We start from the raw sequence: 27590 nt of genomic DNA, 5'->3' as shown, positions 1-27590 counted from the left end.
GTAATAGGTTTGATGGTTGCGGCAATGGACATAGTTCCTTTTGCGCGAATTCATCTAAGACCATTACAACTGTGCATGCTCAGACAGTGGAATGGGGATTATACAGATTTGTCCCCAACGATCCAAGTAGATCAGAGGACCAGAGATTCACTCGGTTGGTGGCTCACCCTGGACAACCTGTCCCAAGGGATGAGCTTCAGAAGACCAGAGTGGGTCATTGTAACGACCGACGCCAGCCTGGTGGGCTGGGGCGCGGTCTGGAATCACCTGAAGGCTCAGGGTCTATGGTCTCGGGAAGAATCTCTTCTCCCGATAAACATTCTGGAACTGAGAGCGATATTCAATGCTCTCAAGGCTTGGCCTCAACTAGCAAGGGCCAAATTCATAAGGTTTCAATCAGACAACATGACGACTGTTGCATATATCAACCATCAGGGGGGAACAAGGAGTTCCCTGGCGATGGAAGAAGTGACCAAAGTAATTCAATGGGCGGAGCTTCACTCCTGCCACTTGTCTGCAATCCACATCCCAGGAGTGGAAAATTGGGAAGCGGATTTTCTGAGTCGTCAGACATTTCATCCGGGGGAGTGGGAGCTCCATCCGGAAATCTTTGCCCAAATAACTCAATTATGGGGCATTCCAGACACGGATCTGATGGCGTCTCGTCAGAACTTCAAGGTTCCTTGCTACGGGTCCAGATCCAGGGATCCCAAGGCGACTCTAGTAGATGCACTAGTAGCGCCCTGGACCTTCAACCTAGCTTATGTGTTCCCACCGTTTCCTCTCATTCCCAGGCTGGTAGCCAGGATCAATCAAGAGAGGGCTTCGGTGATCTTGATAGTTCCTGCGTGGCCACGCAGAACTTGGTATGCAGACCTGGTGAATATGTCATCGGCTCCACCATGGAAGCTACCTTTGAGACGGGACCTTCTTGTTCAAGGTCCGTTCGAACATCCGAATCTGGCATCACTCCAACTGACTGCTTGGAGATTGAACGCTTGATTTTATCAAAGCGTGGGTTCTCAGATTCTGTCATTGATACTCTTATTCAGGCTAGAAAGCCTGTAACTAGAAAAATTTACCATAAAGTATGGAAGAAATATATCTGTTGGTGCGAATCGAAAGGATTCCCATGGAACAGGGTAGAAATTCCTAAAATTCTATCCTTTCTACAAGAGGGTTTGGAGAAAGGATTATCTGCAAGTTCTTTGAAGGGACAGATTTCTGCTTTATCTGTTTTACTTCACAAAAAGCTGGCGGCTGTGCCAGATGTTCAGGCTTTTGTTCAGGCTCTGGTTAGAATCAAGCCTGTGTACAAACCTTTGACTCCTCCTTGGAGTCTCAATTTAGTTCTTTCAGTTCTTCAAGGGGTTCCGTTTGAACCCTTACATTCCGTAGATATTAAGTTATTATCTTGGAAAGTTTTGTTTTTGGTTGCAATTTCTTCTGCTAGAAGAGTTTCAGAGTTATCTGCTCTGCAGTGTTCTCCTCCTTATCTGGTGTTCCATGCAGATAAGGTGGTTTTGCGTACTAAACCTGGTTTTCTTCCGAAAGTTGTTTCTAACAAAAATATTAACCAGGAGATAGTTGTGCCTTCTTTGTGTCCGAATCCAGTTTCAAAGAAGGAACGTTTGTTGCACAATTTGGATGTAGTTCGTGCTCTAAAATTCTATTTAGAGGCTACAAAGGATTTCAGACAAACATCTTCCTTGTTTGTTGTTTATTCTGGTAAAAGGAGAGGTCAAAAAGCAACTTCTACCTCTCTCTCTTTTTGGCTTAAAAGCATCATCAGATTGGCTTATGAGACTGCCGGACGGCAGCCTCCTGAAAGAATCACAGCTCATTCCACTAGGGCTGTGGCTTCCACATGGGCCTTCAAGAACGAGGCTTCTGTTGATCAGATATGTAAGGCAGCGACTTGGTCTTCACTGCACACTTTTACCAAATTTTACAAATTTTATACTTTTGCTTCTTCTGAGGCTATTTTTGGGAGAAAGGTTTTGCAAACCGTGGTGCCTTCCATCTAGGTGACCTGATTTGCTCCCTCCCATCATCCGTGTCCTAAAGCTTTGGTATTGGTTCCCACAAGTAAGGATGACGCCGTGGACCGGACACACCTATGTTGGAGAAAACAGAATTTATGCTTACCTGATAAATTACTTTCTCCAACGGTGTGTCCGGTCCACGGCCCGCCCTGGTTTTTTAATCAGGTCTGATGATTTAATTTCTCTAACTACAGTCACCACGGTATCATATGATTTCTCCTATGCAAATATTCCTCCTTTACGTCGGTCGAATGACTGGGGAAGGCGGAGCCTAGGAGGGATCATGTGACCAGCTTTGCTGGGCTCTTTGCCATTTCCTGTTGGGGAAGAGAATATCCCACAAGTATGGATGATGCCGTGGACCGGACACACCGTTGGAGAAAGTAATTTATCAGGTAAGCATAAATTCTGTTTTCTCCTCCTCCCACTAATGGTGGGTATCTTTGGTAATAACCAATTTTATAGTTTATTTTAAATTTGTTTGTTTATTTTTCTGTAGTGCAGTGGTCCTCCCTCCCCCATCCCAAAGCTTTTTTTTCTGTAGTGCAGCATCCCATCCCTCCCTCTCTCCCTCCCTCTCTCTCACTTCAAAATATATTTCTTTCCTAAGACATGGAGAGTCCACAACGTCATTCCAATTACTAGTGGGCTTCACTCTTGGCCAGCAGGAGGAGGCAAAGAGCACCACAGCAAAGTTAAGTGTCACTTCCCTTACCCATAACCCCCAGTCATTCTCTTTGCCTCTGTCAATGGAGGAGGTGCAGTTAGGTGTCCCTGCAAGCAAGGATTTGGGTATAGCTGTGTCCACGTCAATCTCTTGAGTAAGAGTAGTGGTGGCTTTTAAGCAGTTAGAAAGTAGTGAGGTGGTCCTTGCTCAGTTTTTCTAACATATTGCTGCTCTTGGTATAGAAAGCCAGAGTTACTCTGTTCTTTCTTTTTCTACAGGTCTCTATAGGGAGTATGTGTCCTTTCACACCTTGTGAGCCGTCTTCCTGCTGGACAGCTGGATTTGAAGGTAAGTGCTTTTGTCTTCTAGGTAATGGAGACTTGCACTTCAGAGGATATTGCTGCAATAATTAATTGGGACACACTTATCCTTTATTGGGGATTTATCTTGGCAGGGTGCAGACACTCATTATGTGACAGAGACTTAGGGGTTAATCTCCTTTCTTGTGTGGGGAGGATTTTCCTTAGCATATAAATTTATATGTGGCTTATTGGTTATTGAGGCTTTGATTGGGGCTTATAGTGAGGGCTGTATTAACAGCTTCTTTTATGGCTTACAAGCTCAGCAGAGCGATATTTACATATTATATTTATTTATTTGGTTTTTTTGTTGTTTTTTTTTTTTTTACATTTATTAAGACACTGATATGCTTACTGGAATTTTTACTGCGGTTTTCAATTTGACTGTATTGAAAATCGCGCTTTTGTTGTGTTGCGCATTTTTTTTTATTTTTTTTTGGCTGATCACGTGACTCGCTGCACTGCCATTCACAGTCTATGAGCGGAGCGGCGGTTTGTGTCTCAACCTCTCTAGAGATCTTCAGGAAGCCTTTTGCTGCGATCTGCAGGATTTCTCCTTGATGCAAAATTGTATTTACTCAGAAGGGTCAGGTAGGGCACCTCAGACTGTCTGATGTGTAGAGATCCTCATTTATAGTTTTTTTTTTTTTTTTTTTTTTTTTATCTGAAGTACAATTCGCTCTGAGGGAATTTAATTTTTAAAGTGTCTTATTTTAAATATAATAGTCATTCCAATAATTTTTGGTAATTATGTCTACTATGGATATGGAACAGGAGTCTGCTCTTATGGATAAATGTTTCTGTCTAGAGGCCCAAATTGTTTTACCTATGCAATTTTGTTCCTCATGTTTAGAAAAGACATTGAAATGTAACAATACATTTCTTTTTTCTGAGCCTAATGTCTCTCAGGGTGATGCTGTTAAGGCAATGCTACAGTTTTCTCCTCAAAAGTCCCAAGCCTCGATGGCGTCACAGTGCCCTGCTGTTCCTCTCAGCCTCCTGGAGGCGTTCAAAATAGACTTCAAGTCTTGTCCTCCCAGGGGCAGATTTCTCCTCTCCAGATTATCTGCAGACCAGGTAAAAAGAGAGGCATTCTTGAACTGCGTTCAGGACCTTTTCTCCCTGGGAGTGATTGTTCCAGTTCCACTAAGGGAACAGGGACTAGGATTTTATTCAAATCTGTTTGTGGTTCCCAAAAAAAGAGGGCACTTTTCGTCCCATTTTAGACCTGAATTGTCTCAACAAATTTCTTAGGGTACCGTCCTTCAAAATGGAAACCATTCGTTCCATTCTCCCTTCGGTCCAAGAGGGTCAGTTCGTGACGACCATAGACCTGAAGGATGTGTATCTTCATGTTCCCATGCACAGGGATAATCATAAATTCCTGAGATTCGCTTTCCTGGACATGCACTTTCTGTTTGTAGCTCTTCCGTTTGGCCTTGCCACAGCTCCCAGAATTTTTTCAAAAGTTCTGGGGGCTCTTTTGGCAGTTGTCAGGTCTCAGGAAATCACAGTGGCGCCTTATCTGGACAACATCTTGGTTCAGGCGCCATCTTTTCATCTAGCAGAATCTCATACGGAGATCTTGTTGTCTTTTCTTCGTTCCCACGGATGGAAAGTGAATCTACTTGGCTATATGTTAAACTAAGGTGTGAGTGTGGTGGGAGGTGTATTTATAGGCATTTTTAGGTTTGGGAAACTTTGCCCCTCCTGGTAGGAATGTATATCCCATACGTTACTAGCTCATAGTCTCTTGCCATTATGAAAAAAATTAATTTATCAGGTAAGTTCTTACATAAATTATGTTTTCTGCACTGTAAATTCTTTTGCACAAATGTCTGGCAGATTTACCAGATGTTCAAGCTTTTGTTCAGGCCCTGGTCAGAATCAGGCCTGTGTATAAACCTATTGCTCGTCCTTGGAGCCTTAACCTAGTTCTTAAGTTTTGCATCAGGCGCCGTTTGAGCCGATGCATGTTCTTAATATAAGGTTTTTATCCTGGAAGGTTTTGTTTCTCCTTGCTATTTCTTCCACTTGCAGAGTTTCTGAGCTTTCAGCTCTGCAGTGTAATTCCCAGTATCTTATTTTTCTTGCAGATAAGGCGGTCCTTTGTACTAAATTGGGGTTTCTCCCTATAGTGGTGTCGGTTTGAAACATTAATCTTCCTTCTTTTTGTTCTAATCCTTCTTCTCATAAGGAACGTTTTTTGCATAACTTGGATGTTGTGCGTGCTCAAATTTTTTTTACCTGCAAACTACTAAAGATTTTCGGCAATCTTCTGCCCTGTTGGTTGTTTTCTCTGGAAAGCCTAAGGGTTACAAGGCCTCTTCCACTACTCTTTCCCGCAGATTTGCAAGGCGGCAACATGGTCCTCTTTGCATACTTTTTTCAAATTCTACAAAATTGATTCTTTTGCCTAGGCTGAGGTCTCTTTTAGGAGAAAGGTTCTTCAAGCGGAGGTGCCTTCTGTTTAGGTCCTCCTGCCTTGTTCTCCCTCCCTGTTTATTCCGTATCCTCTAGCTTGGGTTTTGGTTCCCATTAGTAATTGGAATGACGTTGTGGACTCTCCAAGCCATAGGAAAGAAAACAAAATTTCTCTTGTTAAGTGTAGTCAGTCCACGGGTCATCCATTACTTAGGAATATATCTCTTCCCCAACAGGAAGTTGCAAGAGGATCACCCAAGCAGAGCTGCTATATAGCTCCTCCCCTCACATGTCATATTCAGTCATTCTCTTGCAACCTAACTAAAGATAGGTCGTTGTGAGAGGTCTGTGGTGTTTTTTAACTTAGTTTATTTCTTCAATCAAAAGTTTGTTATTTTAAATGGCACCGGAGTGTGCTGTTTGTTCTCAGGCAGCATTAGAAGAAGAATCTGCCTGCATTTTCTATGATCTTAGCAGACGTAACTAAGATCCACTGGCTGTTCTCATCTGAGGAGTGAGGTAACTTCAGAAAAGGGGAATAGCATGCAGCGCCCCCCTGCAAACGAGGTATGTGCAGTAAATTATTTTTCTGAGGAATGGAATTGACTGAGAAAATACTGCTGATACCAATGTAACGTAAGTTCAGTCTTAAATGCATTGATAGCGACTGGTATTAGGCTGATGAGTGTGTGTACACTGAATGTATTTTTCTAAGGAATGGAATTGACTCTGAAAATACTGTTAATACTGAAGTAATGTATGAGCCTTAACTGCAGTAAAAGCGACTGGTAGCAGGCTTATTAATAACACTTCATTACTTTTAAAATGTATGTTCAAAACGTTTACTGGCATGTTAATCGTTTTTTGTGAGGTACTTGGTGATAAAACTTATTGGGGCATGATTTTTACCACATGGCTATCTTTGTTTTCTGCATAGAAACAATTAACTGAGCTTCCCCACTGTTGTAATATGTGTGGGAGGGGCCTATTTTAGCGCTTTTTTGCGCAGTAAAAATTCAGTCACAATCTGTCTACTTCATCCTCCATGATCCAGGACGTCTCTAGAAAGCTCAGGGGTCTCCAAAATTCATTTTGAGGGAGGTAATCAGTCACAGCAGACCTGTGACAGTGTGTTTTGACTGTGATAAAATCGTTAATTATTAAATTGTTATCCGTTTTTGGGTATTAAGGGGTTAATCATCCATTTGCTGGTGGGTGCAATCCTTTGCTAACTTAATACATTTACTGTGAAAAATTGGTTGCTATAACTAATTTGGTTCATTGTTATTTCAACTGTGACAGCTTTTTGTGCTTCTTAAAGGCACAGTAGCGTTTTTTATATTGCTTGTAAATTTATTTAGAAAAGTATTTCCAAGTTTGCTAGTCTGTTTAAACATGTCTGACACAGATGAATCTCTTTGTTCACTATGTTTAAAGGCCAATGTGGAGCCCAATAGAAATTTGTGTACTAATTGCATTGATGTTACTTTAAATAAAAGTCAATCTTTACATGTAAAGAAATTATCACCAGACAACGAGGGGGAAGTTATGCCGACTAACTCTCCTCACGTGTCAGTACCTTCGCCTCCCGCTCAGGAGGTGCGTGATTTTGTGGCGCCAAGTACATCAGGGAGGCCCTTACAAATCACTTTGCAAGACATGGCTAATGTTATGACAGAAGTATTATCTAAATTGCCAGAATTAAGAGGCAAGCGCGATAGCTCTGGGTTAAGGACAGAGCGCGCGGATGATGTGAGAGCCATGTCAGATACTGCGTCACAGTTTGCAGAACATCAAGACGGAGAGCTTCATTCTGTGGGTGACGGATCTGATCCAGGGAGACTGGATTCAGAGATTTCTAATTTTAAATTTAAACTTGAGAACCTCCGCATATTGCTAGGGGAGGTAATAGCGGCTCTGAATGATTGTAACACGGTTGCAATTCCAGAAAAATTATGTAGGTTGGATAGATACTATGCGGTACCGGTGTGTACTGACGTGTTTCCTATACCTAAAAGGCTTACAGAGATTATTAGCAAGGAGTGGGATAGACCTGGTGTGCCTTTTTCCCCTCCTCCCATATTTAGGAAAATGTTTCCTATAGACGCCACCACACGAGACTTATGGCAGACGGTCCCTAAGGTGGAGGGAGCAGTTTCTACTTTAGCTAAGCGTACCACTATCCCGGTGGAGGATAGTTGTGCCTTTTCAGATCCACTGGATAAAAAATTAGAAGGTTACCTTAAGAAAATGTTTGTTCAACAATGTTTTATTTTACAGCCCCTTGCATGCATTGCGCCTGTCACTGCTGCAGTGGCATTCTGGTTTGAGTCTCTGGAAGAGGCCATTCGCACAGCTCCATTGGATGAAATTATGAACAAGCTTAAAGCACTTAAGCTAGCTAACGCATTTGTTTCTGATGCCGTCGTACATTTAACCAAACTTACGGCTAAGAACTCCGGATTCGCCATCCAAGCGCGCAGAGCGCTATGGCTTAAATCCTGGTCAGCTGACGTGACTTCTAAATCTAAATTGCTTAATATTCCTTTCAAAGGGCAGACCTTATTCGGGCCCGGCTTGAAAGAAATTATAGCTGACATTACGGGAGGTAAGGGCCATGCTCTACCTCAGGACAGGGCCAAATCAAAGGCCAAACAGTCTAATTTTCGTGCCTTTCGTAACTTCAAGGCAGGAGCAGCATCAACTTCCTCCGCTCCAAAACAGGAAGGAGCTGTTGCTCGTTACAGACAGGGCTGGAAAGCTTACCAGTCCTGGAACAAGGGCAAGCAGGCCAAGAAACCTGCTGCTGCCCCTAAGACAGCATGAAGAGAGGGCCCCCTATCCGGAAACGGATCTAGTGGGGGGCAGACTTTCTCTCTTCGCCCAGGCTTGGGCAAGAGATGTCCAGGATCCCTGGGCGTTGGAGATCATATCTCAGGGATATCTCCTGGACTTCAAAACTTCTCCTCCACAAGGGAGGTTTCATCTTTCAAGGTTATCAGCAAACCAAATAAAGAAAGAGGCGTTTCTACGCTGTGTACAAGACCTCTTACTAATGGGGGTGATCCACCCAGTTCCGCGGATGGAACACGGGCAAGGATTCTATTCAAATCTATTTGTGGTTCCCAAGAAAGAGGGAACCTTCAGACCAATCTTGGACTTAAAAATCCTAAACAAATTCCTAAGAGTTCCATCATTCAAAATGGAAACTATTCTAACCATCCTTCCCATGATCCAAGAGGGTCAGTACATGACCACAGTGGACTTAAAGGATGCCTACCTTCACATACCGATTCACAAGGATCATTATCGGTACCTAAGATTTGCCTTCCTAGACAGGCATTACCAGTTTGTAGCTCTTCCCTTCGGATTAGCTACGGCTCCAAGAATCTTTACAAAGGTTCTGGGCTCACTTCTGGCGGTACTAAGACCGCGAGGCATAGCGGTGACTCCGTACCTAGACGACATTCTGATACAAGCTTTCAAACTGCCAAATCTCATACAGAGATAGTTCTGGCATTTCTGAGGTCGCATGGGTGGAAGGTGAACGTGGGAAAGAGTTCTCTATTACCACTTACAAGGGTTCCCTTCCTAGGGACTCTTATAGATTCTGTAGAGATGAAAATTTACCTGATGGAGGCCAGGTTATCAAAACTTCTAAATGCTTGCCGTGTCCTTCATTCCATTCCACACCCGTCAGTAGCTCAGTGCATGGAAGTAATCGGCTTAATGGTAGCGGCAATGGACATAGTACCATTTGCGCGCCTGCATCTCAGACCGCTGCAATTGTGCATGCTAAGTCAGTGGAATGGGGATTACTCAGATTTGTCCCCCCTGCTAAATCTGGATCAAGAGACCAGAGATTCTCTTCTATGGTGGCTTTCTCGGCCCCATCTGTCCAAGGGGATGACCTTTTGCAGGCCAGATTGGACGATTGTAACGACAGACGCCAGCCTTCTAGGTTGGGGCGCAGTCTGGAAATCCCTGAAGGCTCAGGGGTTATGGACTCAGGAGGAGAAACTCCTCCCAATAAATATTCTGGAGTTAAGAGCAATATTCAATGCTTTTCTAGCTTGGCCTCAGTTAGCAACTCTGAGGTTCATCAGATTTCAGTCGGACAACATCACGACTGTGGCTTACATCAACCATCAAGGGGGAACCAGAAGTTCCCTAGCGATGTTGGAAGTCTCAAAGATAATTCGCTGGGCAGAGTCTCACTCTTGCCACCTGTCAGCGATTTACATCCCAGGCGTGGAGAACTGGGAGGCGGATTTTCTAAGTCGCCAGACTTTTCATCCGGGGGAGTGGGAACTTCATCCGGAGGTCTTCGCTCAACTGATTCATCGTTGGGGCAAACCAGATCTGGATCTCATGGCGTCTCGCCAGAACGCCAAGCTTCCTTGTTACGGATCCAGGTCCAGGGACCCGGGAGCGGTGCTGATAGATGCTCTGACAGCCCCTTGGGTCTTCAACATGGCTTATGTGTTTCCACCATTTCCGATGCTTCCTCGATTGATTGCCAAGATCAAACAGGAGAGAGCTTCAGTGATTCTGATAGCGCCTGCGTGGCCACGCAGGACCTGGTATGCAGACCTAGTGGACATGTCGTCCTGTCCACCATGGTCTCTGCCTCTGAGACAGGACCTTCTAATTCAGGGTCCTTTCAAACATCCAAATCTAATTTCTCTGAAGCTGACTGCATGGAGATTGAACGCTTGATTCTATCAAAGCGTGGCTTCTCGGAGTCGGTTATTGATACCTTAATACAGGCTAGGAAACCTGTTACCAGAAGAATTTACCATAAGATATGGCGTAAATATTTATATTGGTGCGAATCCAAGAGTTATTCATGGAGTAAGGTTAGGATTCCTAGGATATTGTCTTTTCTACAAGAGGGTTTAGAAAAGGGGCTTATCTGCTAGTTCGTTAAAGGGACAGATCTCTGCTCTGTCTATTCTTCTACACAAACGTCTGGCAGAAGTTCCAGACGTTCAGGCTTTTTGTCAGGCTTTAGCTAGGATTAAGCCTGTGTTTAAGACTGTTGCTCCGCCGTGGAGCTTAAACTTAGTTCTTAACGTTCTTCAAGGCGTTCCATTTGAACCCCTTCATTCCATTGATATCAAGCTGTTATCCTGGAAAGTTCTGTTTTTGATGGCTATTTCCTCGGCTCGAAGAGTCTCTGAGTTATCTGCCTTACATTGTGATTCTCCTTATCTGATTTTTCATTCAGACAAGGTAGTTCTGCGTACTAAACCTGGGTTCTTACCTAAGGTAGTTTCTAACAGGAATATCAATCAAGAGATTGTTGTTCCATGATTGTGTCCTAACCCTTCTTCAAAGAAGGAACGACTTTTGCATAATCTGGACGTAGTCCGTGCCCTGAAGTTCTATTTGCAGGCAACTAAAGATTTTCGTCAAACTTCTTCCCTCTTTGTCGTTTACTCTGGACAGAGGAGAGGTCAAAAGGCTTCGGCTACCTCTCTCTCTTTTTGGCTTCGTAGCATAATACGTTTAGCCTATGAGACTGCTGGACAGCAGCCTCCTGAAAGGATTACAGCTCATTCTACTAGAGCTGTGGCTTCCACCTGGGCCTTTAAAAATGAGGCCTCTGTTGAACAGATTTGCAAGGCTGCAACTTGGTCTTCACTTCACACTTTTTCAAAATTTTACAAATTTGACACTTTTGCTTCTTCGGAGGCTATTTTTGGGAGAAAGGTGCTTCAGGCAGTGGTTCCTTCCGTTTAAAGTTCCTGCCTTGTCCCTCCCTTCATCCGTGTACTTTAGCTTTGGTATTGGTATTCCATAAGTAATGGATGACCCGTGGACTGACTACACTTAAAAGAGAAAACATAATTTATGGTTACCTGATAAATTTATTTCTCTTGTAGTGTAGTCAGTCCACGGCCCGCCCTGTCTTTAAGGCAGATCTAAATTTTAATTAAACTCCAGTCACCACTGCACCCTATGGTTTCTCCTTTCTCGTCTGGTTTTGGTCGAATGACTGAATATGACATGTGAGGGGAGGAGCTATATAGCAGCTCTGCTTGGGTGATCCTCTTGCAACTTCCTGTTGGGGAAGAGATATATTCCATAAGTAATGGATGACCCGTGGACTGACTACACTACAAGAGAAATACATTTATCAGGTAAGCATAAATTATGTTTTATGCTTACCTGATGCATTTCTTTCTTTCCAGGCATGGATAGGCCACAACCCTGCCCTCTTTTTAATTTTTAATTCGGGAGTTTTTTTGAGTAAACCTCAGGCACCACTATACCCTTGTGTTTCTTCTTTTTTCATTTTCCTTTGGCTGAATGACTTGGGATTATGGGTAAGGGAAGTTAAATATCCCACTAGTAATTGGAATGACGTTGTGGACTCTCCATGCCCGGAAATAAATTTATCAGGTAAGCATACATTTTGTTTTCTGCACTTAGGGCCCCTCCCACTCCCTACACTCATAGTTCTCAGTTACCATATGAAGACAGATGCCAGCAGTTCTAAGAACAGCAGCTCTCGGCTGTCATTTGATAACCGTGACTGCTGGAGCTTCCTGCAAGATCTGTGTTATTCGGTACGATGGGTTATGTACCACACGACGTAGATCTACATCATATAGGCGCAAGGGGCTAAAGGGACAGTTTGCTCAAAAATGTTCTCCCCTTTAATTTGTTCCCAATGATCGACTTTTCCTGCTGGAGTGTATTAAATTGTTTACAAGTATTTCCTTTACCCTTATATTGGCATTTGAAATAGTTGATTTAGCATGTGGTATCCCCACCTATTCTAAAAGTTTGTGGCCGCGCGTACCAGCTATAGATAAGCTTTGTAAACACAGCGGCAGAAAAAATTACACTCCCAGTGGGATATAGCAGAGATAAGGTAATAAAATGTTGATTTTCCATTGTTCTCTCCAAGTACTGGTGATTGACTTCTATTATCTACTTTGTTTCATTCTCTGTATCCTTTGTTTAAGAAGCTGCAATGCACTACTGGGAGCTATCAATGCACTGGGTGAGCCAATAACAAAGCATATATGTGCAGCCACCAATCAGCAGTTCCTGAGTCTATGTAGGTATCCTTTTTCAACAAAGGATACCAAGAGAACAAAACAAATTAGATAAAATAAGTAAATTGGAAAGTTGTTTAAAATCACATGCTCTATCAGAATCACAAAAGAAAAAAATGGGTTTCATGTCCCTTTAAGAAGAGACCCAGCAGCCATAAGATCCCATAAGATCTGACCCTTGAGCAAGAAATAATCAAGTAATTTTAAGCCATTACTAAGTGAGACATTCTTCTCTAGTGTGTGTGTATATATATATATATATATATATATATATATATATATATATATATATATATATATATATATATATATAATATACATAAAAATATAAACCTAGAACATATATGCACACAGCAAGATTAATAGCAAACTGGAAGAGTTAGTTTCTGCATTTAGCCATCTGGTGATAGACCCACAACTGTGTCTTTTCCTCCTTAGATCCCTAAGGCTAGAGCCACACAATGCCACCTTTCATCCAAACGGATCTAACAAGGGTGATATTTTTTTATATATATGATTGAAAGCTAACGTGTGACTGTAGGTTACGAACAGGACTTGTATGGTACATATTGCCCAGCAGGCTGTGTACACAAGATGTTTCCTTTTAAAGCAGTGACAAGTTTTGTTGTTGGTTTTTTTTTTTTTTTTTTTTTTTTGGGGGGGGGGGTTCAAAGAAGCAATTAAAAAAAAAATACAAAATACTCACATACTTCAAATCAGGGCTCAACAAATGCAGGAGGTTGGGAGTCAATGGCTCTTAGAATGTTGCCCCTGTCTCCTAACTTTTTGAGTTATTCTCTATATATCGATATACAAATACCACTGTCTGACTCCGAAATTTTAAACAGATTTGTTGACCCCTGCTTTAAATTATACATTTGTATAGGTTTATAAGTGTCGTACAGTAAGCATTTAGCAAGGTTACCTTCATATAGTGATATCTGTAAATCCTGGTGTGTGTGTTTTTGAGAGAGATTCACACATTTAGTAATTAAAATAGGACTCCAAGTTTAAAACATCTTCCATTTGTTCTGTTGTGTGAATACAGAATACATCTTGGCTATTCATTCTGAAAGGAAATTAACATCTTACTGATTGTGCATTTGTCTGACACATTTTGGTTTTAATGACTAAAGCCTACTGAACAGGTTTTGACCTTTTTTAGTTTGTGTTACATTTTTAATATTTAAGCAGCATATTTTATGTGATTGGATCAGAATTATATGTGTTAATAAATATGCACTCAAATTGAATTTGTTTAGAAATTGAAATAAATTCATATTTTCTTGTTATTTTAGGTTTATTTATGAAACAGAGCATCATAATGGCATAGCAGAATTATTGGAGATCCTTGGAAGGTAAGGTTTTTTTGGGGGTTTTTTTGTTTTTTTTTACTTACCAGTTTAGCAGAACTTTGTAAATCTAGAATGAAAAAAAAAGATCAGCCAAATCTCTTGTAATGCTGCAGTACTGGGTCATTTCAAATGAATGGTATATCTGTCTTGCTGTACTAAGACTTGGGCTTCAAAGTTTAGCCACTCTCTGTGAAAATGAGAAGCTGAGAGAGCTCTTTCTATTTAGCCTAGTGTTAAAGTGATGATAATTTATCGACTTTTTAAAATCAGATCCGGAATGTTAGTGATATTTTAGGAGTTTAATTCATTAGTTGTAATGAAGATGCTCTATAACTTAGTTTTCAATATAGAGATAAAATTCAAATACACTGCGCTCCGCCACCCACTTAAAAAACAAATTTGGGAGCTAACGGTTTGAATTGTTGTTCAATCAGCTCTAGCTGCAGCATAAGTGCATAAGTGCCATATGGGGAGAGTATTGATTGGACAACAATTTAAACTGCTCACTGAAAAATGTACTTTTGAAGTGGGTGGCGGAACTCTGCGAATTTGAATTTCATATATATCTATATTAAAAAGTAAGTTATAGCGCATCTTTATTAAAACTGATGAATGAAACTCCATCTAAAATATCACTAACATTCCTGATCTGCTTTTTATAAAGGGGAGAGTTTACCATCACTTTAGGGTGATAAAGCTTTTGACTGGCTCTACCATCCTTTCCTTTTTCCACACAAATATTTGAGGGACTGACATTAACAAAATAGGAGAGTTCACTAATAAAGTATGTTGTATGTATTCATGCTAGTGTGTGTGTGTGTATATATATATATATGTGTGTGTGTGTATATGTATATGTTTATACAACTTTTCTAGATATATTATTGATAATAAAGGATATTATTTTGATTTTCCAAGATGTACAAAAAATATATAAGGTGCTTTTAATATTTATAATTGTCTGTTATGGAAGTAGTGGTGAATTAAATGGCGTTTTATCTCAGAAATTGTCGATGATGATGGATGTAGGTGATGACGTATTGTTATTGGTCAATAATTAAGTCATAGATGTGTGTTTTTGTTGGCTATATAATATATATATATATATATATATATATATATCCCCTGCATTCTATCCATTTGTAATATGTTGGGTTGTGTTGTAGCTTTTCTTCATACTTGACAGATAAAGAACATGTGACCACTCTTGTTACCACTAACGTCTACCCTGTATTTGGTATATGGTACTCTGCCTCAGATACACCTTTGGCACTTTTAAGATGCATTTTCTGACTTTTTAGGACTTATTTTGATGGTTTCCAAGATCTCTATATTAGGCATTGCTCTCTCTTGCCAAAAAAAAAAAAATCATCTCTGTGTACCATTATCTTTCTGTTGAAAATCTCCAGTTCTCACTTTACCTGGGCTTGTTGGTTGGGTAGGGTAGGCCATGCAGTCCATTTCTTGTTTAAAGGGACAGTCTACACCATAATTTTTATTGTTTTAAAAGATAGATAATCCCTTTATTACCCATTCCCCAGTTTTGCATAACCAACAATTATAATAATATACTTTTAACCTCTGTGATTATCTTGTATCTAAGCCTCTGCAAACTGCCCCTTTATTTCAGTTCTTTTGACAGACTTACAGTTTAGCCAATCACTGCCAGCTCCCAGATAGCTTCACGTGCACAAGCACAGTGTTATCTATATGAAATACGTGAACTAGCACCCTCTAGTGGTGAAAAACTGTTCAAATGCATTCTGAAAAGAGGTGGCCTTCAAGGTCTAAGAAATTAGCATATGAACCTCCTAGATTAAGCTTTCAACTAAGAATACCAAGAGAACAAAGCAAAATTGGTGATAAAAGTAAATTGGAAAATTGTTTAAAATGACATGCTCTACCTGAATCATGAAAGTTTATTTTGGCCTAGACTGTCCCTTTAAGACACATAATAATGCTTTCAGGGTTCCTCACAAATTCTGGGTACCCTCCAAGATTGAGCTGAAAAGAGAAGTTGACACAGAAGCATGTCAGGGGAGGGTTTAATTGATGGATTAACTGCTGCTGCTAGCTTCCTGTCTCTATATACTGAACCACCAGTTATTGAATTTTCCTTTATAGCATTGGTTTGTGATTACATTTGTAAGGTATTCTTACTATAGTGTTGTTTTATAATTTGCTGCTTCTGTGAGTGTTAGTTGGTGTTTCCAATATTTCTAGGTTTATTGTAGGCTTTGTTTTTTTAATAAATATAAACTATTTTCTTTTGCTGATTGACAAGTCACTCTAAGAATATAGTTATGGGAATTTTCTTAACCAACCAGTGAGCTCTTATCCAGCTAACCATTTGTGCAAAAACACTCACCTGTTTCTTCAAAATCAAAAGAAACCTCTCTAACTTGATTACAATATGCATTTTAAACAGTGCTGTTGTAAATGCATAAATGTAAAAGTTACATTCAAGTCAGAATTAAACTTTCATGATTCACATAGAATAAGCAATTTTAAACAACTTTCCAATTTACTTTTATCATAAAATTTGCTTTGTTCTCTTGGTATTCTTTGTTGAAAGCTAAACCTAGGTAGGCTCATATGCTAATTTCTACGCCCTTGAAGACCACCTCTTATCTCAGTGTATCCTGACAGGTTTTCACAGTTAGGCACTACTAGTTAATGTGTTATATATATATATATATATATATATATATATATATATATATATATATATATATATATATATATATATATATATATATATATATATATATATATATATATATATATATTCACTCCCGTGGAGTTATTTATGAGTCAGCACTGATTGGCAAAATGCATGTCTGTCACAAGAACTGAAATGAGGCTTAGATACAAGGTGATCAGAGGTAAAACTTTTATTAATATAACCGTGTTGTTTATGCAAAACTGGGGAATGGGTATTAAAAGCACTATCTATCTTTTTAAACAAAACACTTTTTTTTGTCTAGACTGTACCTTTAATACCTTTTAAGCTGTTTTAGTCTGGACCGGATCTTACCTGTGTTAGTATCTTAACTGATACTTGTTCAAAGCGAACTTGATTCTACTTATACCACTTATCCAATTCTGTTTAGAAACATTTGGTTTCTAACACATTATTATTTCTGCTGAGTCTGGTTTGAATAAAGCTTGTCAGTTTTGTGTCTCTTCTGTAGACCAGCATTTTTCATGCTGGAGTTGCTTGGGTACGCATTGTGAGTCAGCCGCTATAAATAAGGTTTTACTGAGTTGGTTGCAGAGCTGCATTTATCTTTTTAGATGCAATGGTTGTAATCCATCTTTAGAATCTGTAGCTTTTGTGCTTCTAGCATGAAGGAATTTTTTGTTTTAAAAACCAACTACTACTCCCAAGTAGTTGCACTGTTATTGCATTTTAAAGTTTGGAAACAAATAACAGAATGGGATAATCTCTATCCACGTTTAATTCTGATTAAAATGACTTGAAACCTCTTATGGTTAAAAAGAAAAAAAGCTGGTTTTAGAGCTAATAACCAGTATTTTAATGGGGAAAAAACCCCATTTAAATTAATAAGATTCAAATTTAATTTGAAAAGATGAACATTTTAGGATTTGCTAAATGTCAATTGGTAAGGGTTTATTAAAACCATTTAATGTTACAGTTGGGGATTTGTTTAAAAAACGTGGATTGGCTTTGTGATAAAAGGAATGTTATAGTGCCTGGTAAATCCTCTTTCTATATTTGCCACACACCAAGTATTACATACCTGTATTTGAAATCATCCAGTGTCCAAATATTTCTTAATAACCTGTGAGAGATAAACTAATTGTCACTTTATATACCTTTTGAGTGGTGACCCCAACTTCTTACATGCCCTTGTAGAACTGTGTAAGTACTGATAGGTATATGGCTGAAAAAGCTTTTCTGTCTGAAGGATTAGTACCCCCTGCTTTTAAAGGACCAGTAAACACAGATTTGCATAATCAACAAATGCAAGATAACAAGACAATACAATAGCATTTACTCTGAATTTCAAATAAGTAGTACATTTTTTTCTAACAAATGTCAGTTATGTATTTCTTTCATGTAATTAGCAAGAGTCCATGAGCTAGTGACGTATGGGATATACATTCTTACCAGGAGGGGCAAAGTTTCCCAAACCTCAAAATGCCTATAAATACACCTCTCACCACACCCACAAATCAGTTTTACAAACTTTGCCTCCTATGGAGGTGGGGAAGTAAGTTTGTGCTAGATTCTACGTTGATATGCGCTCTGCAGCAGGTTGGAGCCCGGTTTTCCTCTCAGCGTGCAGTGAATGTCAGAGGGATGTGAGGAGAGTATTGCCTATTTGAATTCAATGATCTCCTTCTACGGGGTCTATTTCATAGGTTCTCTGTTATCGGTCGTAGAGATTCATCTCTTACCTCCCTTTTCAGATCGACGATATACTCTTATATATACCATTACCTCTACTGATTCTCGTTTCAGTACTGGTTTGGCTTTCTACTACATGTAGATGAGTGTCCTGGGGTAAGTAAGTCTTATTTTCTGTGACACTCTAAGCTATGGTTGGGCACTTTTATATAAAGTTCTAAATATATGTATTCAAACATTTATTTGCCTTGACTCAGGATGTTCAACGTTCCTTATTTCAGACAGTCAGTTTCATATTTGGGATAATGCATATGAATAAATCAATTTTTTTCTTACCTTAAAATTTGACTTTTTTCCCTGTGGGCTGTTAGGCTTGCAGGGGCTGAAATGCTTCATTTTATTGCGTCATTCTTGGCGCGGACTTTTTTGGCGCAAATTTTTTTTTTCTGTTTCCGGCGTCATACGTGTCGCCGGAAGTTGCGTCATTTTTTGAAGTTTTTTGCGCCAAAAGTGTCGGCGTTCCGGATGTGGCGTCATTTTTGGCGCCAAAAGCATTTAGGCGCCAAATAATGTGGGCGTCTTTTTTTGCGCTAAAAAAATATGGGCCTCAATATTGTCTCCACATTATTTAAGTCTCATTATTTATTGCTTCTGGTTGCTAGAAGCTTGTTCACTGGCATTTTTTCCCATTCCTGAAACTGTCATTTAAGGAATTTTGATCATTTTTGCTTTATATGTTGTTTTTTCTATTACATATTGCAAGATGTCCCAGATTGACACTGAGTCAGAAGATACGCTGCCTGGTGCTGGATCTACCAAAGTTAAGTGTATCTGCTGTAAACTTGTGGTATCTGTTCCTCCAGCTGTTGTTTGTAATGAATGTCATGACAAACTTGTTAATGCAGATAATATTTCCTTTAGTAATGTTACATTACCTGTTGCTGTTCCGTCAGCATCTAATACTCAGAGTGTTCCTGTTAACATAAGAGATGTTGTTTCTAAATCCATTAAGAAGGCTATGTCTGTTATTCCTTCTTCTAGTAAACGTAAAAGGTCTTTTAAAACTTCTCATTTTTCAGATGAATTTTTAAATGAACATCATCATTCTGATTCTGATAATGGTTCCTCTGGTTAAGAGGATTCTGTCTCAGAGGTTGATGCTGATAAATCTTCATATTTATTCAAAATGGAATTTATTCGTTCTTTACTTAAAGAAGTTTTAATTGCATTAGAAATAGAGGATTCTGGTCCTCTTGATACTAAATCTAAACGTTTAAATAAGGTTTTTAAATCTCCTGTAGTTATTCCAGAAGTTTTTCCTGTCCCTGATGCTATTTCTGAAGTAATCTCCAGGGAATGGAATAATTTGGGTAATTCATTTTAAACGTTTTAAGCAATTATATCCTGTGCCATCTGACAGATTAGAATTTTGGGACAAAATCCCTAAAGTTGATGGGGCTGTCTCTACTCTTGCTAAACGTACTACTATTCCTACGGCAGATAGTACTTCCTTTAAGGATCCTTTAGATAGGAAGATTGAATCCTTTCTAAGAAAAGCTTACTTATGTTCAGGTAATCTTCTTAGACCTGCTATATCTTTAGCGGATGTTGCTGCAGCCTCAACGTTTTGGTTAGAAGCTTTAGCGCAACAAGTAACAGATCATAATTCTCATAGCATTATTATTCTTCTTCAACATGCTAATAACTTTATTTGTGATGCCATCTTTGATATCATTAGGGTTGATGTCAGGTATATGTCTCTAGCTATTTTAGCTAGAAGAGCTTTATGGCTTAAAACTTGGAATGCTGATATGTCTTCTAAGTCAACTTTGCTTTCCCTTTCTTTCCAGGGTAATAAATTATTTAGTTCTCAGTTGGATTCTATTATCTCAACTGTTACTGGAGGGAAAGGAACTTTTTTACCACAGGATAAAAAATCTAAAGGTAAATTTAGGTCTAATAATCGTTTTCGTTCCTTTCGTCACAATAAGGAACAAAAGCCTGATCCTTCACCCACAGGAGCGGTATCAGTTTGGAAACCATCTCCAGTCTGGAATAAATCCAAGCCTTTTAGAAAACCAAAGCCAGCTCCCAAGTCCACATGAAGGTGTGGCCCTCATTCCAGCCCAGCTGGTAGGGGGCAGATTACGATTTTTCAAAGAAATTTGGATCAATTCAATTCACAATCTTTGGATTCAAAACATTGTTTCAGAAGGGTACAGATTTGGCTTCAAGATAAGGCCTCCTGCAAAGAGATTTTTTCTTTCCCGTGTCCCAGTAAATCCAGCGAAGGCTCAAGCATTTCTGAAATGTGTTTCAGATCTAGAGTTGGCTGGAGTAATTATGCCAGTACCAGTTCTGGAACAGGGGCTGGGGTTTTATTCAAATCTCTTCATTGTACCAAAGAAGGAGAATTCCTTCAGACCAGTTCTGGATCTAAAAATATTGAATCGTTCGGTAAGGATACCAACATTCAAAATGGTAACTATAAGGATTATCCTGCCTTTTGTTCAGCAAGGGCATTATATGTCCACAATAGATTTACAGGATGCATATCTGCATATTCCGATTCATCCAGATCACTATCCGTTTCTGAGATTCTCTTTCCTAGATAAGCATCTAGTAACAGCTCCAAGGATTTTTACAAAGGTTCTCGGTGCCCTTCTGTCTGTAATCAGAGAACAGGGTATTGTGGTATTTCCTTATTTGGACGATATCTTGGTACTTGCTCAGTCTTCACATTTAGCAGAATCTCATACGAATCGACTTGTGTTGTTTCTTCAAGATCATGGTTGGAGGATCAATTTACCGAAAAGTTCATTAATTCCTCAGACAAGGGTAACCTTTTTAGATTTCCAGATAGATTCAGTGTCCATGACTCTGTCTTTGACAGACAAGAGACGTCTAAAATTGATCTCAGCTTGTCGAAACCTTCAATCACAATCATTCCCTTCGGTAGCCTTATGCATGGAAATTCTAGGTCTTATGACTGCTGCATCGGACGCGATCCCCTTTGCTCGTTTTCACATGCGACCTCTTCAGCTCTGTATGCTGAACCAGTGGTGCAGGGATTACACAAAGATATCTCAATTAATATCTTTAAAACCGATTGTACGACACTCTCTGATGTGGTGGACAGATCACCATCGTTTAGTTCAGGGGGCTTCTTTTGTTCTTCCGACCTGGACTGTAATTTCAACAGATGCAAGTCTGACAGGTTGGGGAACTGTTTGGGGGTCTCTGACAGCACAAGGGGTTTGGGAATCTCAGGAGGTGAGATTACCAATCAATATTTTGGAACTCCGTGCAATTTTCAGAGCTCTTCAGTCATGGCCTCTTCTAAAGAGAGAATCGTTCATTTGTTTTCAGACAGACAATGTCACAACTGTGGCATACATCAATCATCAAGGAGGGACTCACAGTCCTCTGGCTATGAAAGAAGTATCTCGAATACTGGTATGGGCGGAATCCAGCTCCTGTCTAGTTTCTGCGGTTCATATCCCAGGTATAGACAATTGGGAAGCGGATTATCTCAGTCGCCAAACGTTACATCCGGGCGAATGGTCTCTTCACCCAGAGGTATTTCTTCAGATTGTTCAAATGTGGGGACTTCCAGAAATAGATCTGATGGCTTCTCATCTAAACAAGAAACTTCCCAGGTATTTGTCCAGATCCAGGGATCCTCAAGCGGAAGCAGTGGATGCATTGTCACTTCCTTGGAAGTATCATCCTGCCTATATCTTTCCGCCTCTAGTTCTTCTTCCAAGAGTAATCTCCAAGATTCTGAAGGAATGCTCGTTTGTTCTGCTGGTGGCTCCAGCATGGCCTCACAGGTTTTGGTATGCGGATCTTGTCCGGATGGCCTCTTGCCAACCTTGGACTCTTCCGTTAAGACCAGACCTTCTGTCGCAAGGTCCTTTTTTCCATCAGGATCTCAAATCCTTAAATTTAAAGGTATGGAGATTGAACGCTTGATTCTTAGTCAAAGAGGTTTCTGTGACTCTGTGATTAATACTATGTTACAGGCTCGTAAATCTCTATCTAGGAAGATATATTATCGAGTCTGGAAGACTTACTTTTCTTGGTGTCTTTCTCATCATTTTTCCTGGCATTCTTTTAGAATTCCAAGAATTTTACAGTTTCTTCAGGATGGTTTGGATAAAGGTTTGTCTGCAAGTTCCTTGAAAGGACAAATCTCTGCTCTTTCTGTTCTTTTTCACAGAAAGATTGCTAATCTTCCTGATATTCATTGTTTTGTACAAGCTTTGGTTCGTATAAAACCTGTCATCAAGTCAATTTCTCTTCCTTGGAGTTTGAATTTGGTTCTGGGGGCTCTTCAAGCTCCTCTGTTTTAACCTATGCATTCATTGGACATTAAATTACTTTCTTGGAAAGTTTTGTTTCTTTTGGCCATCTCTTCTGCTAGAAGAGTTTCCGAATTATCTGCTCTTTCTTGTGAGTCTCCTTTTCTGATTTTTCATCAGGATAAGGTGGTGTTGCGAACTTCTTTTCAATTTTTACCTAAGGTTGTGAATTCTAACAACATTAGTAGAGAAATTGTGGTTCCTTCATTATGTCCTAATCCTAAGAATTCTAAGGAGAAATCATTGCATTCTTTGGATGTAGTTAGAGCTTTGAAATATTATGTTGAAGCTACTAAGAATTTCCGAAAGACTTCTAGTCTATTTGTTATCTTTTCCAGTTCTAGGAAAGGTCAGAAGGCCTCTGCCATTTCTTTGGCATCTTGGTTGAAATCTTTAATTAATCATGCTTATGTCGAGTCGGGTAAAACTCTGCCTCAAAGGATTACAGCTCATTCTACTAGGTCAGTTTCTACTTCCTGGGCGTTTAGGAATGAAGCTTCGGTTGATCAGATTTGCAAAGCAGCAACTTGGTCTTCTTTGCATACTTTTACTAAATTCTACCATTTTGATGTGTTTTCTTCTTCTGAAGCAGTTTTTGGTAGAAAAGTACTTCAGGCAGCTGTTTCAGTTTGATTCTTCTGCTTATAATTTCAGTTTTTTTTTTCATTATAAGATTTAAACTTTATTTTGGGTGTGGATTATTTTCAGCGGAATTGGCTTTCTTTATTTTATCCCTCCCTCTCTAGTGACTCTTGCGTGGAAGATCCACATCTTGGGTAGTCATTATCTCATACGTCACTAGCTCATGGACTCTTGCTAATTACATGAAAGAAAACATAATTTATGTAAGAACTTACCTGATAAATTCATTTCTTTCATATTAGCAAGAGTCCATAAGACCCACCCTTTTTTTGTGGTGGTTATGATTTTTTTTGTGTAAAGCACAATTATTCCAATTCCTTATTTTTTATGCTTTCGCACTTTTGTCTTATCACCCCACTTCTTGGCTATGCGTTAAACTGATTTGTGGGTGTGGTGAGGGGTGTATTTTTATAGGCATTTTGAGGTTTGGGAAACTTTGCCCCTCCTGGTAGGAATGTATATCCCATACGTCACTAGCTCATGGACTCTTGCTAATATGAAAGAAATGAATTTATCAGGTGAGTTCTTACATAAATTGTTTTTCCACTCCCCCTGTACCATGTGATAGCAATCAGCCAATCACAAATGCATATATGTATAGTCAGTGAATTCTTGCACATGCTCAGTAGGAGCTGCCGACTCAAAAAGTGTAAATATAAAAGACTGCACTTTTTTTTATGAAAGTAAATTGGAAAGTTGTTTAAAATGACATGCTGTATCTGAATCATGAAAATTTAATTTGACCTGAGTGTCCCTTTAACAAAACAATAGAAAGTTAATCCTCCCAAATGCATTCAGTATAACAGTCCCAAAAATGTAATCCTCACACTATAAGCATGGTGCAATAAGGGCAGTCTATGGGAACAAGCCCCCCCCCCCCCCCCCCCCCCGGCATACAAACAGCAGATCCGAGGAATCCAATAAAAGCATGTGTTTTCCAGTTCTCTTTCTGGGGAAGCTAAACTACACTGGAATTCCTCACTTTCAAGACTACTGCCACCCGCTGCTGGAAAATGTTCAAATCCACTCTTCGATAGGCATCAGTCACATGGGGGAGAAGACTCCAATCACTGAGTGGAATTCAGGGTAAGAACAGTATATTGTAACAGATGGAAAACTGGCTGCTATAATAGGCAGCAAAGGAAGAACTGTCCGAAGCTTAAACACTAACATTTTAGTTTGAAAACTAAAATGCCATCATAGACTACAGATAGTTCACCCAAAAACGTGGGGCTTGTTGCACTGGTGGGCTTATGCATTTCGGCAGGAGCCGTTGTCATAACCCACTCACCACAAGGCACTTGCTGTGTGTGGCAACTTACTCAGGACTTATTTTTCCAGAATAAAGGAACATTTATCCACCATTAATATTTGTCCAGAATTTGGCTAGATATCACAATAAGAGACAATACTTTCAGCTAGTGTGCCATTGATAGGATCTTGAAACCTTGCAGAGGGGATGATAGTTAGGCTTTTAAACAGGCAATATATGTTTTGGATTTTTAAATTAAGAACTAGAATTCCATGAGGCTTGAACTTGCTTATGGATTACAAATTGGGAGCTCAGACCTATGTGAGACTCAGAGTATCATTTACAAAGACGACTTCAGAGTCTTTGCAGCAGCTGAATGATACAGGAACATAGGAATACCCTGTTATGTGCACAGCATTTCCTTAACGGGACTTTAGCCATAAATACCCTCGGGCATCGCAGGGACTCAAGTATTTCCTACTGCAATTCTCTGCGGTACTCGATACCTGCACTGGATGGGCTCTCTACTGGATACTGCTGCATTGATATAGACATACCTGGTGGAGGAGTGCTGCATAAGGTAAGTGACTTTATACAGCATACATACACCCCAGAGGCTATTTGTAGGTACTCTGACACAGTTACAGCATAAGAAAAGTGATAAAGCACAAATGTTCTCTTTCAATTGTTAAGCCCTTATAACCAAACTGGGAGACCACTGCAATAAATCCTACCGGCGTATCGGCTTACATGAGTTTCACAGTAGCCACCACAGGAAAGACAGTGCTGTATTCACCAAACATTTCCTTTCAGGGAATAGGTAATAGACCGCTGCTTACCTTTGGCTTTCTTCAGCATATATAATGTCATCTACGTGGGCCTCGTGAACCAATGCAGTAGTCCTCTGGGCATCTGGATATAGATCCACACTCTCAGATAAACTTATGTTAACTATTCGCTCCACAGCCAGACACGGTGCACATAAAAGTGGACCGCTCACCTTGCTATCCACGCCATCGTACAAATGCTTTCGTAGGAACTTCAGGTCTCCTTAATCTGATGTCACCGATACCGCCAGGTAAAAGGGCACCTTAAACTCTGGGTCGGAGTCCATGTCATCTAAAGCTCCGACTGCGGAGGTGCCTGACTTTAGGTTTAAGATGGAAAATTTGCTCTTTTTGCTGAAGCAGGTGCTTGTTACCCTTGAGGTTCCGGAACCGAAACTACCGGAAGAACCTTAGATTCCTAAGCTTGATAAAGTGTGTGAGGACAGGATGGAACCTCAGACCTTTTTGGGTTCCTGTTAAGATGGCTAACATTATTAAGAATGAATGGGAGAGATTAGGTTTTTTTTCCCCTTCTTCCTTTAAGAAGCTGTTCCCTGTCCCGGACTCTCCACTCAATCTATGGGGGACTAAGGTAGATGGTACTATCTCTACGCACGGATGTCTTTTTCAGCCAGCAGCGATGGTAGCTGCGGTTGCCGGAGCTGCAACATATTTGTGTGAGTTTCTGTCTGACATGGTCGAGAGGGAGACTCTCCTCGACGAGATACAGGAGAGAATTAAGGCCTTGAAGTTCGCTAATTCTTTTATTTGTGATGCCAATATGCAAATTATTCGCCTGAACGCAAAGGTGTCCGATTTCTCCGTATTAGCCCGCAGGGCTCTGTGGCTAAAATAGTGGTCTGCGGACATGACCTTTAAGTCCAGGCTGCTATCCCTTCCCTTTCAGGGAAAGATCCTGTTCGGTCCAGGATTGTGCTCGATCATATCCACGGTTAAGGGAGGCAAGGGCGCTTTCCTATAAGAAGGTTAAGCCTAGGGGATCTACTTTTCGTCCCTTTTGTGCAGACATGGCCCAACGCCAGCAGCCTGCCGCAAAAGCGGATCAGTCCAAGGGTACTTAGAAACCAGCTCAGTCTTGGAATAAATCCAAGCAGAACAAGAAGCCCGCCAAAACAAAGTCGGCATGAAGGGGTGCCCCCTGACCGGTCTCTGGACCAAGTAGGGGGCAGATTATCTCTCTTCTCAGAGGCCTGGTTGCAGGATGTTCAGGACCCTTGGGTTCTGGAGGTTGTCGCCCAGGGTTACAGGATAGGTTTCAAATCTCATCTGCCCAGGGGCAAGATTATTCCTGTCAAATCTGTCTTCCAGACCAGAAAAGAGAAAAGCCCTTCTAGAATGTGTGAGGGATCTCTCTTCTCTCTGAGTTATTGTACCAGTACCCCCAGCAGAAAAGGGTCTAGGGTACTATTCAAACCTTTTTGTGGTCCAAAAGAAGGGCATGTTCCGCCTGATTCTAGACCTAAAATGTTTGAACAAATTTCTGTCTCTTCCATCGTTCAAAATGGAAAGGATCAGATCGATTCTGCCCCTAGTTCAAGAGGGAGAGTTCATGACGACAATAAACTTGAAGGATGCCTACCTTCATATGCCGATCCACAGGGATCTCTTCAGGTTCCTGAGATTTGCATTTCTGGACTAGCATTTCCAGTTTGTGGCCCTTACCTTTGGTCTGGCGACAGCCCCGAGAGTCTTTACAAAGGTTCTTGGGGCGCTACTTGCAGTGGCCAGATCCAGAGGCACTGCTGTGGCGCCCTATCTGAACGACGTCCTTGTCCAGGCGCCGTCGTTCAGTCTCGCAGAAGATCATTTCAGGGCCCTTCTTTAGTTACTCCATTCTGACGGTTGGAAGATAAACTCAGGAAAGAGTTCCCTGATTCCCGGCAACAGGGTGGAGTTCCTGGGTACGATAATAGATTCTATATCCATGAAGATATTTCTCACAGATCAGCGACGCAGGAAGATTGCGTCCACCTGTCTTTCCATTCAGTCCTCCTCAAGTCCCTCGGTGGCTCAGAGTATGGAGTTGATCGGGCTCATGGTGTCTAGCATCAATGTAATTTCTTTCACCAGGTTCCATCTCAGACCTCTTCAGTTGTGCATGTTGAGACAGTGGAACGGCGATCATTCAGATCTATCCCAACAGATTTCCCTCGACGTTCGGACGAGGGGTTCCCTCTCTTGGTGGATCC

At 40.5% G+C, this 27590-nt stretch overlaps 1 protein-coding gene across 3 annotated transcripts in view; it reads left to right on the top strand.

Annotated features, from left to right (window-relative positions):
• Positions 1-27590, top strand: part of PPP2R5C (protein phosphatase 2 regulatory subunit B'gamma) — a 488552-nt gene that overhangs the window by 202622 nt on the left and 258340 nt on the right. For all 3 annotated transcript variants that reach the window (XM_053697445.1, XM_053697446.1, XM_053697447.1), the window contains one exon: positions 13864-13923. In XM_053697445.1, coding sequence (XP_053553420.1) covers positions 13864-13923 — 60 coding nt within the window. The remainder of the gene's footprint in view (positions 1-13863; positions 13924-27590) is intronic.

This window comes from Bombina bombina, chromosome 1 (genome assembly GCF_027579735.1).
Source record: "Bombina bombina isolate aBomBom1 chromosome 1, aBomBom1.pri, whole genome shotgun sequence".
NCBI lineage: Eukaryota > Metazoa > Chordata > Amphibia > Anura > Bombinatoridae > Bombina > Bombina bombina.
This window is presented reverse-complemented; position numbering and strand designations above follow the sequence as displayed.